The sequence below is a fragment of the Megalobrama amblycephala genome, linkage group LG6 (genome assembly GCF_018812025.1).
Source record: "Megalobrama amblycephala isolate DHTTF-2021 linkage group LG6, ASM1881202v1, whole genome shotgun sequence".
Taxonomy (NCBI): domain Eukaryota; kingdom Metazoa; phylum Chordata; class Actinopteri; order Cypriniformes; family Xenocyprididae; genus Megalobrama; species Megalobrama amblycephala.
In genome coordinates this window covers 16,377,375-16,390,873 of record NC_063049.1, presented here as the reverse complement: position 1 = coordinate 16,390,873, position 13,499 = coordinate 16,377,375, and the positions used below count along the sequence as shown (strand labels likewise).

At 35.8% G+C, this 13,499-nt stretch overlaps 1 protein-coding gene across 5 annotated transcripts in view; it reads left to right on the top strand.

Annotated features, from left to right (window-relative positions):
• The window catches only part of myo16 (myosin XVI), a 269,142-nt gene that overhangs the window by 187,314 nt on the left and 68,329 nt on the right, over positions 1-13,499 (top strand). For all 5 annotated transcript variants that reach the window (XM_048193121.1, XM_048193120.1, XM_048193119.1 and 2 more), the window contains exons 25-26: positions 1,038-1,210; positions 8,700-8,780. In XM_048193121.1, the coding sequence (XP_048049078.1) occupies positions 1,038-1,210; positions 8,700-8,780 (254 nt within the window). The remainder of the gene's footprint in view (positions 1-1,037; positions 1,211-8,699; positions 8,781-13,499) is intronic.

The following is a 13,499-nucleotide window of genomic DNA, read 5'->3' as shown; positions in this document are numbered from 1 at the left end:
ATAGAAAAAAATCAGAATTTATGTGAAATAGAAATATTTTGTAACATTATAAATGACTTTACTGTCACTTTTGATCAATTTAATGCATCCTTGCTGAATAAAAGTATTAATTTCTTTGAAAAAAAAAAAATACAGACTCCAAGCTTTACTGTATATTATTTTCAGAATATTAAATTATATGTGATATTTTTGACAAAATTATGGCTCATTTCCAACATCATGTGAACTATCTACTTGTATATCATTCAAAGCAGGGTTGGGAATCGAAAATCAACTCCAATTCTGGAATCAGTTACTTAAGGTCATGAATCGTGTACTACCCTTAATTTTTTTTTATTTTTTATAATTATTAATTCTAATTATAATTTTATTTACTATATAGTCCCGGGTCGATAAAGACTCAAGGTATGCATTTAAGGGTTAACGCATTGCCTTGAATGAAAAATATCCAAGATGGTGAACAATTGGAGAGAAATGTTGAGTAATAGTACTGTTATTAATAATGTGTAATAACAAATGGACTATTTTACCCAATATGTGTTGTTGCTGCACTTATTAGAGTATCAGTTGGTAGCTTTGCAACATTCTAACTCTAGACTCTTAACATCAGTAGTCTTTTGTGCGCTGAGGAGCGTTATGTGTATGACACAAATGTAAAGTGTTCAAAATCAGTCACTTAAGCGATTAGTAGCGTCTAGTTACACCCCAACATTGTGGATGTGTGAACTATGATTTTAACATTTGTACCAGTTTGTGCAGTGCATTTCCTATAAGTCTTGGCATTCACACTCACTTCATATACCACCTCCTCTCCCCCACGTTAAGCAGGTCAGAGGTCGACACGAGGGAGGACTCAGGAGCACGTGCACACGTTGAGATTTGAATAGGGTGCTGTTATGTTGTTTGTGAGGGTGTTCATGGGGGATGGTGTAAATGAGGGGAGACAATTAGCTCTGGCGCCTGGCGTAATTAAGCTCCAAACGTGTGTAGCCTTGTGTTTATTTTCTCTCTCCATTTCTCTCTTCCCCCCTGAGCAGCAAGTGAGAACGTGCTCATCCATCAAATGTTCCAGTGTAAGCTGACTCAGACAGGCTCATTGGTTCCCCACCACCAGCGGATGAAGCTTCGCGGGCCCAAAGGCACTTTGCTTAACAAGAGCACTACACTAAATCCTGCCAGAGATGCCAAGAAATATGTGGAACTGAACAAGGTACCTAAATACAACAGTGGAACATTTACAGCTTATTGACACCAGTTTCATTTGTAACTTTTAACTCATTTTTAACTTCTACTTACTTACTTTCTTACCTATCTATCTATCTATCTATCTATCTATCTATCTATCTATCTATCTATCTATCTATCTATCTATCTATCTATCTATCTATCTATCTATCTATCTATCTTGTTTTTGTTTGAATAAAATCAATACATATTTCTATACATTTATATTTGTATAAATATTTTATTTATTTATTTATTTATTTATTTGTTTTATCTTGTTTTGTTTAAATAAAATAAATACATTTATATTTGTATAAATACTTTATTTATTTATTTATTTATTTATCTATATATTTAAATAAATATTTTTGTATAGACATTTTACTATAAAATGTGTATTTTTGTTTATTTATTAATTTTATTTTATTTAAATATATTTTAAATAATTAACATTTTATGTAATATTTTATAAAGTTATATAAAATATTATTAAAACAATAAATGAAACAAAAATAGGTAAATGAATGTTTCATAAAATATGTATGCATTTATTTTTTGTTCTTTTTAAACAATTATTTGCAAAGTATTTTATCTTATATTTGTTTGTTTTTTGTTTGTTTGTCTTATTTGTTTGTTTTATTTGTTTCTGTTTAAATACAATAAATACATATTGTTATAAATTTATATTTGTATAAATATACATTTATTTATTTATTTATTTATTTATTTTATATATATATATATATATATATATATATATATATATATATATATAGTTTATCTATAAATTAAATCTATATTTTATATATATATATATATATATATATATATATATATATATCTTATAAAATATTATTTATTAAAACAACTAGTAAAACAAAAATAAGTAAATATTTTTATCAAATATTTATACATTTATTTGTTTGTTAATTTTCTTATTTGTTTGTTGTTTTTGTTTGTTTTTATTGTGATAAAAATAATGATTTGTTGAAAGAATGGAGAAAATGCAACACTGGTTTTGATGTGAATTGTTTGGCTGCTAAAAATATTCATTGTTGCTTATATTCAACAATAGAAATAACAAATACTTTATGCGTCATTTGGTCACATCGGTTTTGGTTTGTGAACAGACCTTTGTGTATTGTGTGTCTGAGCATCTGTGTCGTATGTATGTGGGCTTCCCTCCATCCACTATGACGTGTTTCTGAACTAGCGTTATTTGTACTCAGTGAGACTTCACAATCCTCCACAAGCACATACAGTGACGATCATACACCACATGACTCTGCAACAAACAAGTCAAATATAGTCAGACCAGACAAGCCAGAACAAATTTTCCTGAGCTTTTTTATTTTTAGCTTATCGAGCCTGTGCTAGGAAGTGTCCTAAATTAGACACCGTTACCCCAAATACATTCTGTCCATTGATCAGCTTTCCACATCCAGATATCCCATTCAGATAAAAAACACAGGGCTTTAACCAACCACGTCACACCAGGCACAAAACACACACACACAGATGCGTCACTTGGGGTGTTTGCTCTTCACACAGCTCTATCTCTGCTGCATTTCTCATTCACCCTCCTCCCTTCCCTACCCGCAGTCTGTTTTTCTCTCGGACTCAGTTTGTATTTCAGCGATGTGCTGTCAGTCTCTCATTGTACTTTTTCTCTCTGTCACAGCCATTAGTTCTGAGCTGACTTCTAGGGTTAATCTTACAAAAACAAGTCAGAATTCACCACAAAATCAAAAGGAGAAATCTGAAATGAACAAATACTAACAATGCAGTGGTAGAAATACTTAACTAATTTAATAATAAATCACTGTTTTTTTTTTTTTTTTCACAGTATAGTAATGAGAATGAAATACTCTAGTTAATTCAGTAAAGATTATAGTTTATCGTCTTTACCAGGGCCTTCAACTGAGGGTCCAGAACTGTTTTGTAAAATATTTAAAGTTAGATTAAAATCTAAATGTGTGTTTATGTTTATGTGCTTGTATATATGAATAATGATTATTTTGTGGCTACGAATTGCCAAGTTCTTTTTTATTTATTCCTTCATTTCAGATAAAGCGTGGCCATATTGTACAAAGTTTCAGTTAAATTTAGCTAAACGAGGAAATTAATTAGTAAAATGTGGCCACAATTTACCCAAAACAAGGTAACAACTTAAAGAATTGGAAGGAATGTTCTGAATGTCTTTTTTTATCCCGCATGTCATGTGTATGCTGTTTTGGGTCTTTTGTTAATAGTTTTTACCCCTATTTTAGTTGTTATGAATAAATCTTATGTTTTGCAACTATCAAATTCTAGACAAAATGAGATGAAGTACCTCTCGTTTGTAGAGTCTGTATTTAACTTGGTTATAGAGAAAAAAAAACAAAAAAAAAAACACTACATAGTTTTGTAATATACTGCACACTGTAAAAAAAGAATTGCTGATTTAACTTAAAGTAAGTTACCTGATTGCCTTAAAATTGAGTTAATACAATTAAGGTGATTGTATTAATCAACAGAAACTCAAAATATTATGTTATCTAAACCACATTATCTAAGTTGATTTGACAAAAGAAAAAAACAAATATATATATATATATATATATATATATATATATATATATATATATACATTTTTTTTTTTCTTTTTTTTAACAGTGTATGACATTTTTAGTTTAAATTTCCGTCGGCATATTTATATCATATTTTGATCAAAGCAAACAGTGACTGAAAAATATTCTTCATTTTCTTTATGCAAAACAACATTTCTTATGATTTTGGGATGAAATATGACCCATACATGTTCTTGACATGTTTAATGAGATTAACACTGCCTTTTATCAATCATATTTGACCCTTGCTTTCTTTTCTTTTGTCTTTATTTCTTCAATTTCTGTCTCTGTCTTTTAATTGTATCTGCCATCTCTCCTTTCCTTTTTTTTCTGCCTGTAGTCAGGTCAGTGCTGTGATGTGTGTGTGTATGTGTGTGTGTGTGTGTGTGTGTGTGTCATCGTGTGTATGAGCTGTCTGATTGGCACAGTGTTATATAAGACAAACCAGTACGTGAGCCACGGGCACCCCTGGTTACCCACATACCCTAGTTACACTCTTACATAAGCAGTAATTCAGTTCCCATAGAGTGACTGGGACAGTAATATAAAGTAATATGATGAAATCCGACTGCAGTTTGAAACAGAAAATCACAAATGAGTGGTTTGGTTGGTTTGGTTTGACTTTTGACGAGAGACATGAAAAAGTTGTGGCAGACTTTATTTTACTTTCTTTCATTGTGTGTCCTGAAAATGAGGAGATTTAGTGTGGTGTTGGTGGTGGTGTTTTCTGGGAATCAGGGCACCCCAAAGAGATTTTGATTTAAACCAGCAGTTTGATGTGAAATATAATCATTTTCTTTCCTACTGAGTAGCTAAATGACTGAGCCATGTCATCAGTGTCTGTCCTTTTTGGCTTTTTCCACCAGAACAGCTGTTTGACTGAAGAAAAACATTTTTTTTTTTTTTTTTTTTTTACACTGCACAGTTTGAACCAGTTTTGTTTTTAAAACATTATATCACCTTTAATTGCTTTAATATGACATTTGGGAAAATATATTTTGATTCTGACACCAGATGTACTGAAAAGAACAGATAGTTGTACCAACATGTTTGTCTTATGTCAGCAGATCAGATCTGGGAGAACAAGCAAACAGACCTGAAATGGCTGTCTTGGTATCATTATTGTTCTTTTTAAAGGGGACATATCATGAAAAGCTGACTTTTTCCATCATTAAGTGCTATAATCATGTCCCCGGTGCATCTACCAACCCAGAAAATGTGTAAAAGGACATCCCAGTAACTTTGCTTTGGCAAGCCTTTCTCTGCAAGCATGTGAAAAAAACACATTCTGGGGACACCAGAGACTTATATTACATCTTGTGAAAAGTGGCATAATAGGTCCCCTTTAATAATTACATTTATACATTTGCTAGATGACTTTATCCAAGTGACTTGCATTGCATTTTAAAGTATATTTTGTATTTTGTATTTAGTTTGATTTATGTATGTCTATTTATGCAGCAATAGCATATCTTACATGCTCACAACAGCATAAAATATATATATATATATATATATATATATATATATATATATATATATATATATATATATATATATATATAAAATATAACATTTTTTATAAAATATATATATATATATATATATATATATATATATATATATATATATATATATATATATATATATATTAACAGTAGCAAGTCCATATTGCTCTGCAGCAGACAAAAGACATCGGACAAACAGACAAAGAATCAGACATATAATCATAAGTTAACTATAATTAAATTACTGTCACTGCAATCTAGAGTGATTTACAGTGCGCTATTTCCCAGAACAGACCCCCTTCAGGCACAATGATGATGCAGCAGAACTATGAAGTCGGTAACTTTCCAGTTTCTGAGTCACCTGTAGTTCAAATTAAATTAGCTGCTTTTAGTTTTTTTTAGTATTAGTGACCTAGATCCATTAAACCATTTGAATTCAATTTCCACAAATGACATGACTGTGATCCAAGTAGAGATTCAAGTACAGGACGTACCCTATCAGGATTATCACCATGACCTGTGCTGCTTTGTATTACGACCTACAGTATTGACAAAGGAAACGCATAGACACAGTCAGCCTTTAACATAAATAGTGTCATCAGTATTTTTCTTCAGGGTGAAAATACAGAAAACTGTGTGTATATTACTGAATGTATGTGTTTTTGTTTGTTTGCACTAGAATGATTCATTCATAGCTCTTACAACTCAGTTGCCATGCCAACATCTTCTTTAAAGGGCATGAAGATGAATAGTCAGATCTAGAGCGCATTTCCTCCTTCCCTTCTCTACTCTCTCCTGATATACAGTGGCCTTGCTAACGCTAAAGCCATTCTCAAAAAAGCATGAATGTCATTACGTTAACACAATATCAAAGCGAGTGGAATTTAATTTAAAGAAAGATAGCACAAGCACACTTTAAGCAAAACATTTCACAAAAAGATTATAAAATACGTTATTAAATAATAGATGGACATCTAAAAAGTATGACAAATTATCTGGAGTCTTTCTTGTGAAATGTTAAGTGTATGTTCATGGTTAATATGATGAACTGCACCTGTGGTTACATCTGTGTGAACTTGAGGAGATCTAAAAATGTCTATCTTTAAGTTGTGGTACACGTAGTAAATGTAATAATAAGTACATCTCAAACGGTTTGGCCGTGGCGAGGCAAAAAATTTATGGTGAAAAAAGAGAAACGGGAGGCCGATCACATGGATATGACTATTGAGAGTCAAAGTCATAGTGCCACCAACTGGCAGCAGGAAGAAAATGCTCTGAAATCACCCTCTCATTTTTTTCCGATTCACTTCAAACTTCATCAGTATGATGTCAAAACACGGCAGATGTAGACCTGCGAAAGGATTTTCGATGCCTTAAGTGCTGTCACCATGGCAATGCATAAAACTTTAATAATTTTCTTGGGTGCCTCATAGCATGATTCAAATTAAATTAAATTTGACACGCACATCAGAGTGGTCAGCCAGTAGACATGAGCAAAGCCTTAAAAATGGGCGTGGGGAGGGGGCTCTGTAGCACCACCTTTTGACAAAAGTGGGGAGTTAGTTTTCCCTACAGTTACCAAACTCAGTTCATATATTGTTCTCATTGAGCCGGACAACTTTCTAATTTACTGTCATTAGCTCTGACCAACAGGAAGTCAGATAGTTAGGTTTGAATGTGATTAATTGTCAGGCCATTAATTGTCAATTGTCTTAAATTTTAACTACTCGTCCGACGGGATTCATATGATTCAGACCAAACTTTCTGAACATGGTGGGAAGACATTTAAGATGTTAAATTGTGAACGGATATTGGATATCTCAAATGGTGTTGCCATGGCGAGCGATTAAAGTAAAAAGGGAAACAGGAAGAGCCTCATATCTTGACATAATTATTTTACACTTACCCAGTTCAAATGTATATTGCCCGTCATGCACAGTTGCCCAGAAACCACCAGGGTGGCAGTCCTACCGGGGCTTGGGCCTGTCATTGCTGCTTGCAGCTATATTAAAGTGTTAGTTCACCCAAAAATGAAAATAATGTCATTTATTACTCACCCTCATGTCGTTCTACAGCCGTAAGACCTTCATTTATCTTCGGAACACAAATTAAGATATTGTTGATGAAATTCGATGGCTCAGTGAGGCCTCTATTGAGAGCAAAGCCATTCAAACTCTCAAGGTCCATAAAGGCACTAAAAACATATTTGAAACAGTTCATGTGAGTTCAGTGGTTCTATCTTAATATTATAAAGCGACAAGAACACTTTTTGTGCGCGAAAAAAACAAAATAAATACTTTTCAATAATAAGCACAAAAAGTGTTCTTGTCGCTTTATAAAATTAAGATAGAACCACTGAACTCACATGAACTGTTTCAAATGTTTTTAGTACCTTTATGGATCTTGAGAGTTTGAATGGCATTGCTCTCAATAGAGGCCTCACTGAACCATCGGATTTCATCAACAATATCTTAATTTGTGTTCCGAAGATGAACGAAGGTCTTACGGGTGTAGAACGACATGAAGATGAGTAATTAATTGCATTATTTTCATTTTTGGGTGAACTAACCCTTTAATAATTTTTATCTTGTTAGTAATTTTTCAAGATGAAAACTTGCTGGACTGGGTTTACTTGCGTATCCATTATTTTTTAGAGAAAAAAAAAATTTCATGTTAAAATGTGATTAGCAAATATGTTACATCAGGCTTTTGAGGAAGTTTCATTCTGATTCTGTGAATCATTCTGATGACAGACTTTGGTTCAGACATTTCAGAACGATCAAACAAAGTTTTGAGATGCTGTGCAATGAAATTGATCCTCTGGTTAATCCAATCACATCCTCTCTTGAGGCAAAGTAACGTGAGTTTTTGTTGCACATCGAGGGATTTATTCAGTAAATGTGTATTTTATGTGCATGTCATCATAGTTTATGCACATGTTACCTTATCGGTTAAAAAATAAGAGCATACTTTTTTTTTTTTTGTATCTTGGCTTTTCCATCCAGCTTTTTTTTTTTTATACGACATCCCAAAATTTGCATAAAAATAGATGTACGGAAACATAGCTATTGATTTACATTACAAGATCAGAATTTCATCCTACTTTTTGACCATATAAATATCAGCAACTGCACCAAATTGCAGTTTTTTTTGTCCTCCATTATGAGCTCCATATATCAAATATATGATCCACAAAAGTCTGATGTATCAAATGTGATACTCAACGAAAAACACATATGCAAACTTTTTTTTTAAAGTATGTTTTATCATAAGCTTCATATAAAGGTTCATATCAAAAACTGTGGATGGATGGATGGATGGATGGATGGAGTAAAAGTCTTTTTATTTGCCTCTGCAGCTCCTGAAGAAGAAGGGAGGGATGTCCTTCTTGCAGAGGCTGGAGCGCTGTGGACCAGTCACTGTGGCTGTGCAGCTCAGGGTAAGTCCACATTAGAACCACTGCCAGCTCCCAAACCTGTCCTAATCCGACCCAGCCCGTCCAGATGCTCATCGTACTCCACTCCTTCCTCTTTCCACCAGCATTGGATCTCATTAAAAAGCCTGCAGATTCACAGCACAAAAAGTTGCCTTACATCAAAACATTATAGATCTGCCAGGAAGAGATCTCAAAGGCCCATGTGTTTGTGGTTTGAACAACAGGCTTTAGAAGAAGTGTTCTAGTGTTGTGCCGGTCTTATAGGCCCAGTGTGGTTTGTGGGAAGGAAGGATTTTGGCCTGCTGATGTTTTAGTGATTAGGGTGGGTGATTGTAGATGGTATTGGATTCTGTATGAATGAACAGCAGGCTCACTGTTACAAAGAAAAGCTCACTTCAACACACACCATCACTGACCTCGTAGATGGGAACAGTCATTTTAGTTTATCATAAAAATATACACACACACACACACGGGGTGCACATAACTTTTTTGCTCTGGTTCTCAAGGGAGCACCTGAAGATGTTGATTGGTACTCTCATACCCCTTTTCCACCAAGGCAGTTTGAGTGCTGGTTCGGAGCCAGAGCCTAGTTTCAAATCAGTTCTTTGTCTTTCGACACACAAAGCACCAGCTCCGAACCAGGAAAAGTGGTTCGTAAGTAGCACCAAAACATTGCTAGGCTAGAAGTAAGAACCGCTTGCCTCAGGGGCTGGGGGCGGGGTTACCGTGACCAACAAGAAACTTGTGACCGCCATTTTTGAAATAGCAGCTAATCGAGCTAATAGCAGCTAATCGAGCTAATAGCAGCTCGATCGTAATCTCCGTCTATATACAAATTACGGCGAGCCGTGTTTGGATGCCGATGTAGGTTTGCAAAGCCATGAGTATCAACAGTAGTGAAACATCCGCGATTGTTGATAGAAGGCTTGTTCGAGATGCATCGGAGCAGCGCGGACCGATTCGGCGGGTGCCGCGGATCCGCGGGAGCGTTTGTAGAGCATATGACTCCTTGTGCTTTTGGATTGTTCTCCCGGAGCTTTGATGTCATGCGCCGATCAATCTGCGAGAAGCCAACGCATCTCGAACAAGCCTGGTGTGTTTGTGTTTGGCGCTGTGGCGCTAGCTTTGCTGTGAAATATGAGACTTATACAGTGACATAAGACCTGGCTCTGTGCTGGCTCTCTAGCCCGTGGAAAGACAAATCGGTTCTTAGAAGGCTCGTCAGTTGAACCAACTCTGAACTGGCCCTAGCACTAGCTCTGAACTAGCACCCGGTTCATGCTGGTGGAAAGGGGGTAACACTTTACATGACACACTTATCCTAAAAGCTGTCCTCATCACTTTCCTCCTGACTGCTCTCCTCACTATCTTATTTTCTCTTGATAATAATTAATTCTTATTTATTTATTTATTTTTTACCAACATTAATGACACAGGCAGCAGCAAGAATATTAGGCTGCTGTCACTTTAAGAAGGAAAGCACAGACCGAATAACTGACACACATCCGGTTTCTGTCTCTGTTCACTTATGTCATAACCGAGAGAATACTTGCCGAATTTTGTGTGTATGTGTCCGTTCAAGCGCGAGTAAACGCGGAAGAGGAATTAATTTGGTGTTTGAGTGCTGTCTGACTCTCTCTCTCTCTCTCTCTCTCTCTCTCTCTCTCTCTGCATGTGCGCATGCGTTTCGGGGGTGTGAGGCTGTGTGCACGGATAACAGCTCGCGAGTGAGTTTTTTAAAATCGTTTGAATGTGTTAATTGGCGAGACAAAACACGTCCAAATGATAAACTTTCACTCTATGATGGTTAAATTTAGCAGTTAATCCACGAATTACATGCGTGCCGAACCATTGGACATTATCCAAAGAACAGTATTGGTTTTTAAACCAATATATACAGTGGTGTGAAAAAGTGTTTGCCCCCTTCCTGATTTTTTGCATGTTTGTCACACTTCATCAAACAAATTTAAATATTAACCAAAGATAACACATGTAAACACAACATGCAGTTTGTATTTAAGGTTTTTTATTATGAAGGGAAAACAAAATCCAAACCCACATGGCCCTGTGTGAAAAAGTGTGTGTGTGTGTGTATATAATATATATATATATATATTGGTTTAAAAACCAATGCTGTTCTTTTGAACATTCTGTTATTCACAGAATCCGGAAAAAATATTAAGCAGTACAACTGTTTTCAACATTGATACTAATAAGAACTGCTTCTCGAGCAGCAAATCTTAGTAACACCAAACTTTAGATGCTTCACAAAACATTGGTTTTAAGATGGTTGTTTTTATATTTTGCTAGTAAAAAATAGAGTGGTGCAGGTATGACATCACTTTGTAGGCCAAAACGCGCAAGTGAGTTAGCATTTTAGCACTGGGATTTTGGTTAAATTGTTGAAATAAGGTCTGTGGTGATCACAATTCTACAACATAAAACAACATCAGTATTTTCACCCTATATCACCCTAGCCATGATTTTTTTTTAAGCTGTTATGTGTCTTGAAAAAGGCGGTTGCTAACTAGTGTCTAAACAGGACTACACAAGCCACTCGTGGGCATTAAACGTCATCATGCCAAAAAGGTAAGCTCATAAATATGCTCTTATAAACTAGTCTAACTCAAAAGTTCTGGGAAAATGTTTTTAGATGATAACTGAAAGAGTTGTCAGAACCTTAGTGATCGTGACGTTGAAGTCGAGCGACCGCGGTGTAGTTCGTTTATAGCCTACCTTTAGCTTTTTACTTCTGGTGACTGCATTTATGCTTCAAATTTCATAAAAGTTGTGTTCATCTGTGAAAATTATCTTGATGGTCAAACGTGTAAGTATCATAAACCTTTGTTGATCGCAGAGCGTGATAATCCAAAAGCCTATGGAAAAATCCTATTGGGTTTTTGTTGAGGAAACCAGTGTGATGCTAACTGACAGTTGGCCTACAAAGTGATGTGATACATGCACCATTCTATTCCCATCCCTGATGTTGTCAACATAAACTCACACACCTCTCCCTTTCTACCAATGGAAATGTCTCTTTGTAACACACCCCCTTGTTAAAATAACGTCACATTCTTCAACACATGCAGACATGTTCTTGCTTTCATCATGACCTCTTTCTCATGTCAGTGGTATGCAGGTATGTTCATACTCACCCGCGCTAACACTACGTGACCTGATTTCATACCCTGTTTCTGCACCAGGAGATGTATGCAGAGGTTTATGGGAAGAGCACACAGTGTTCCTGTCTAATCTGTGCCCTCTGTTCAGGGCTGATTACATCATAAAGCGCATTCAATGCGCACCGCTTGCACAAACACATGAGTTATTTATCCACGCCTAAATAGCTGCCAGACGAGAGCAGTAGAAGAGACGTGAAATCCTTCAACAATAATAAATAACATCTAGTCTAATGTGTTTTTCATTAGCGTTCACCCTCACGGAAAGATGGAACAGCCGTAATTGGCAGCTTTTTTAGTTTATTCCTTTGAATGGCTGATTGTATGCGTTACGGCCTGCGGCGCCGTCTTTCTCAATCTCTTTTCTGTCGGCTGGCGTCAGTAGAAATGTCACATGACGATTGCAGGCTCATTGCCTGCCGTGCTGACACAGCACAGGCTCATACGCCTATGACATCATCATTTAGATCCAGCTTTTTTCGGTTTGTACCTCGTACAGTACAGTATCTCCACACGGAATCTGCATGTGCAGGGCTCTGCCGAAACCTCCGCAGATTTACACATTATACACATCCATCATCTCTTGCATGTTTATTAAATATTTTTACAAATGTTATTGTACTTTCCGCTACCAATATAAATATTTTTTCAGCTTCATTTAAAGCCCAAAGTATATGTAACGGAGGCCAGATATTAAAGAGCTGTGCAGGTAAAACGTCACTCTCCTGGACAAATGAGGTGTGTTATCGACTGATGCTAGAGGCTGAGGTCTTTAGCATCATTGTTAGAGAGCCCGCGTCCCATGCCAGAGACTCTGGTTCAAATCCCACCCACAGTGGTGCAAGTGGAACCGGAGGGGTTGCATTGGTGCCGTGACCCGGATATGAGTGAGGTCTAGGTAGGCAATTCTAACGGATTCCAGCTAGTATAGAGTTGTGCAGGTAAAACCTCACTCCCCAACAGGTGCGTTAATGACTGATGCTAGAGGCAGCGCTCTTTAGAGTCAATGCTAGTAAGCCCGTCTCCCATGCCAGAGACATTGGCTCGAATCCTTCCATAATAGAACAGAATATACTGTTCTAATATATAAAAATAATAATAAAAAATGAAATAGTCATAATCAAGTCACAAGTGCAAACTGCCTAAAGTGCAGGGGAACATATATTCAAAACACAAGCCACAAATAGTTAAATTAGATAACCCAGAGTGATCAATACATACATTAAAATTAAAGAAATTATTAAAATAACAAAAGCATAGCCAGAATTGTCAACTTTTGCCTTTTTAACTGCAGAGACAATAAACGCTAAACTGGAGTGGCAGTCTTTTTAGCTAAACATTCACAGCATCCAAAAATCTAATTAGAATCGTCTGAAATGTTTTGAAATCACTTGTACCCTGCCTGATTGAGAGAGAAAAATCCAGTCTTTTACGCAGTCAGCTCGATGACGTTGGCCGGCAGAAACGCGCCGCAGTGTTTGTTGTTGCTGAGTGGTAGGACATGAGCTGTTGGCACAACTTGCATCTTACGTTTTTTGGA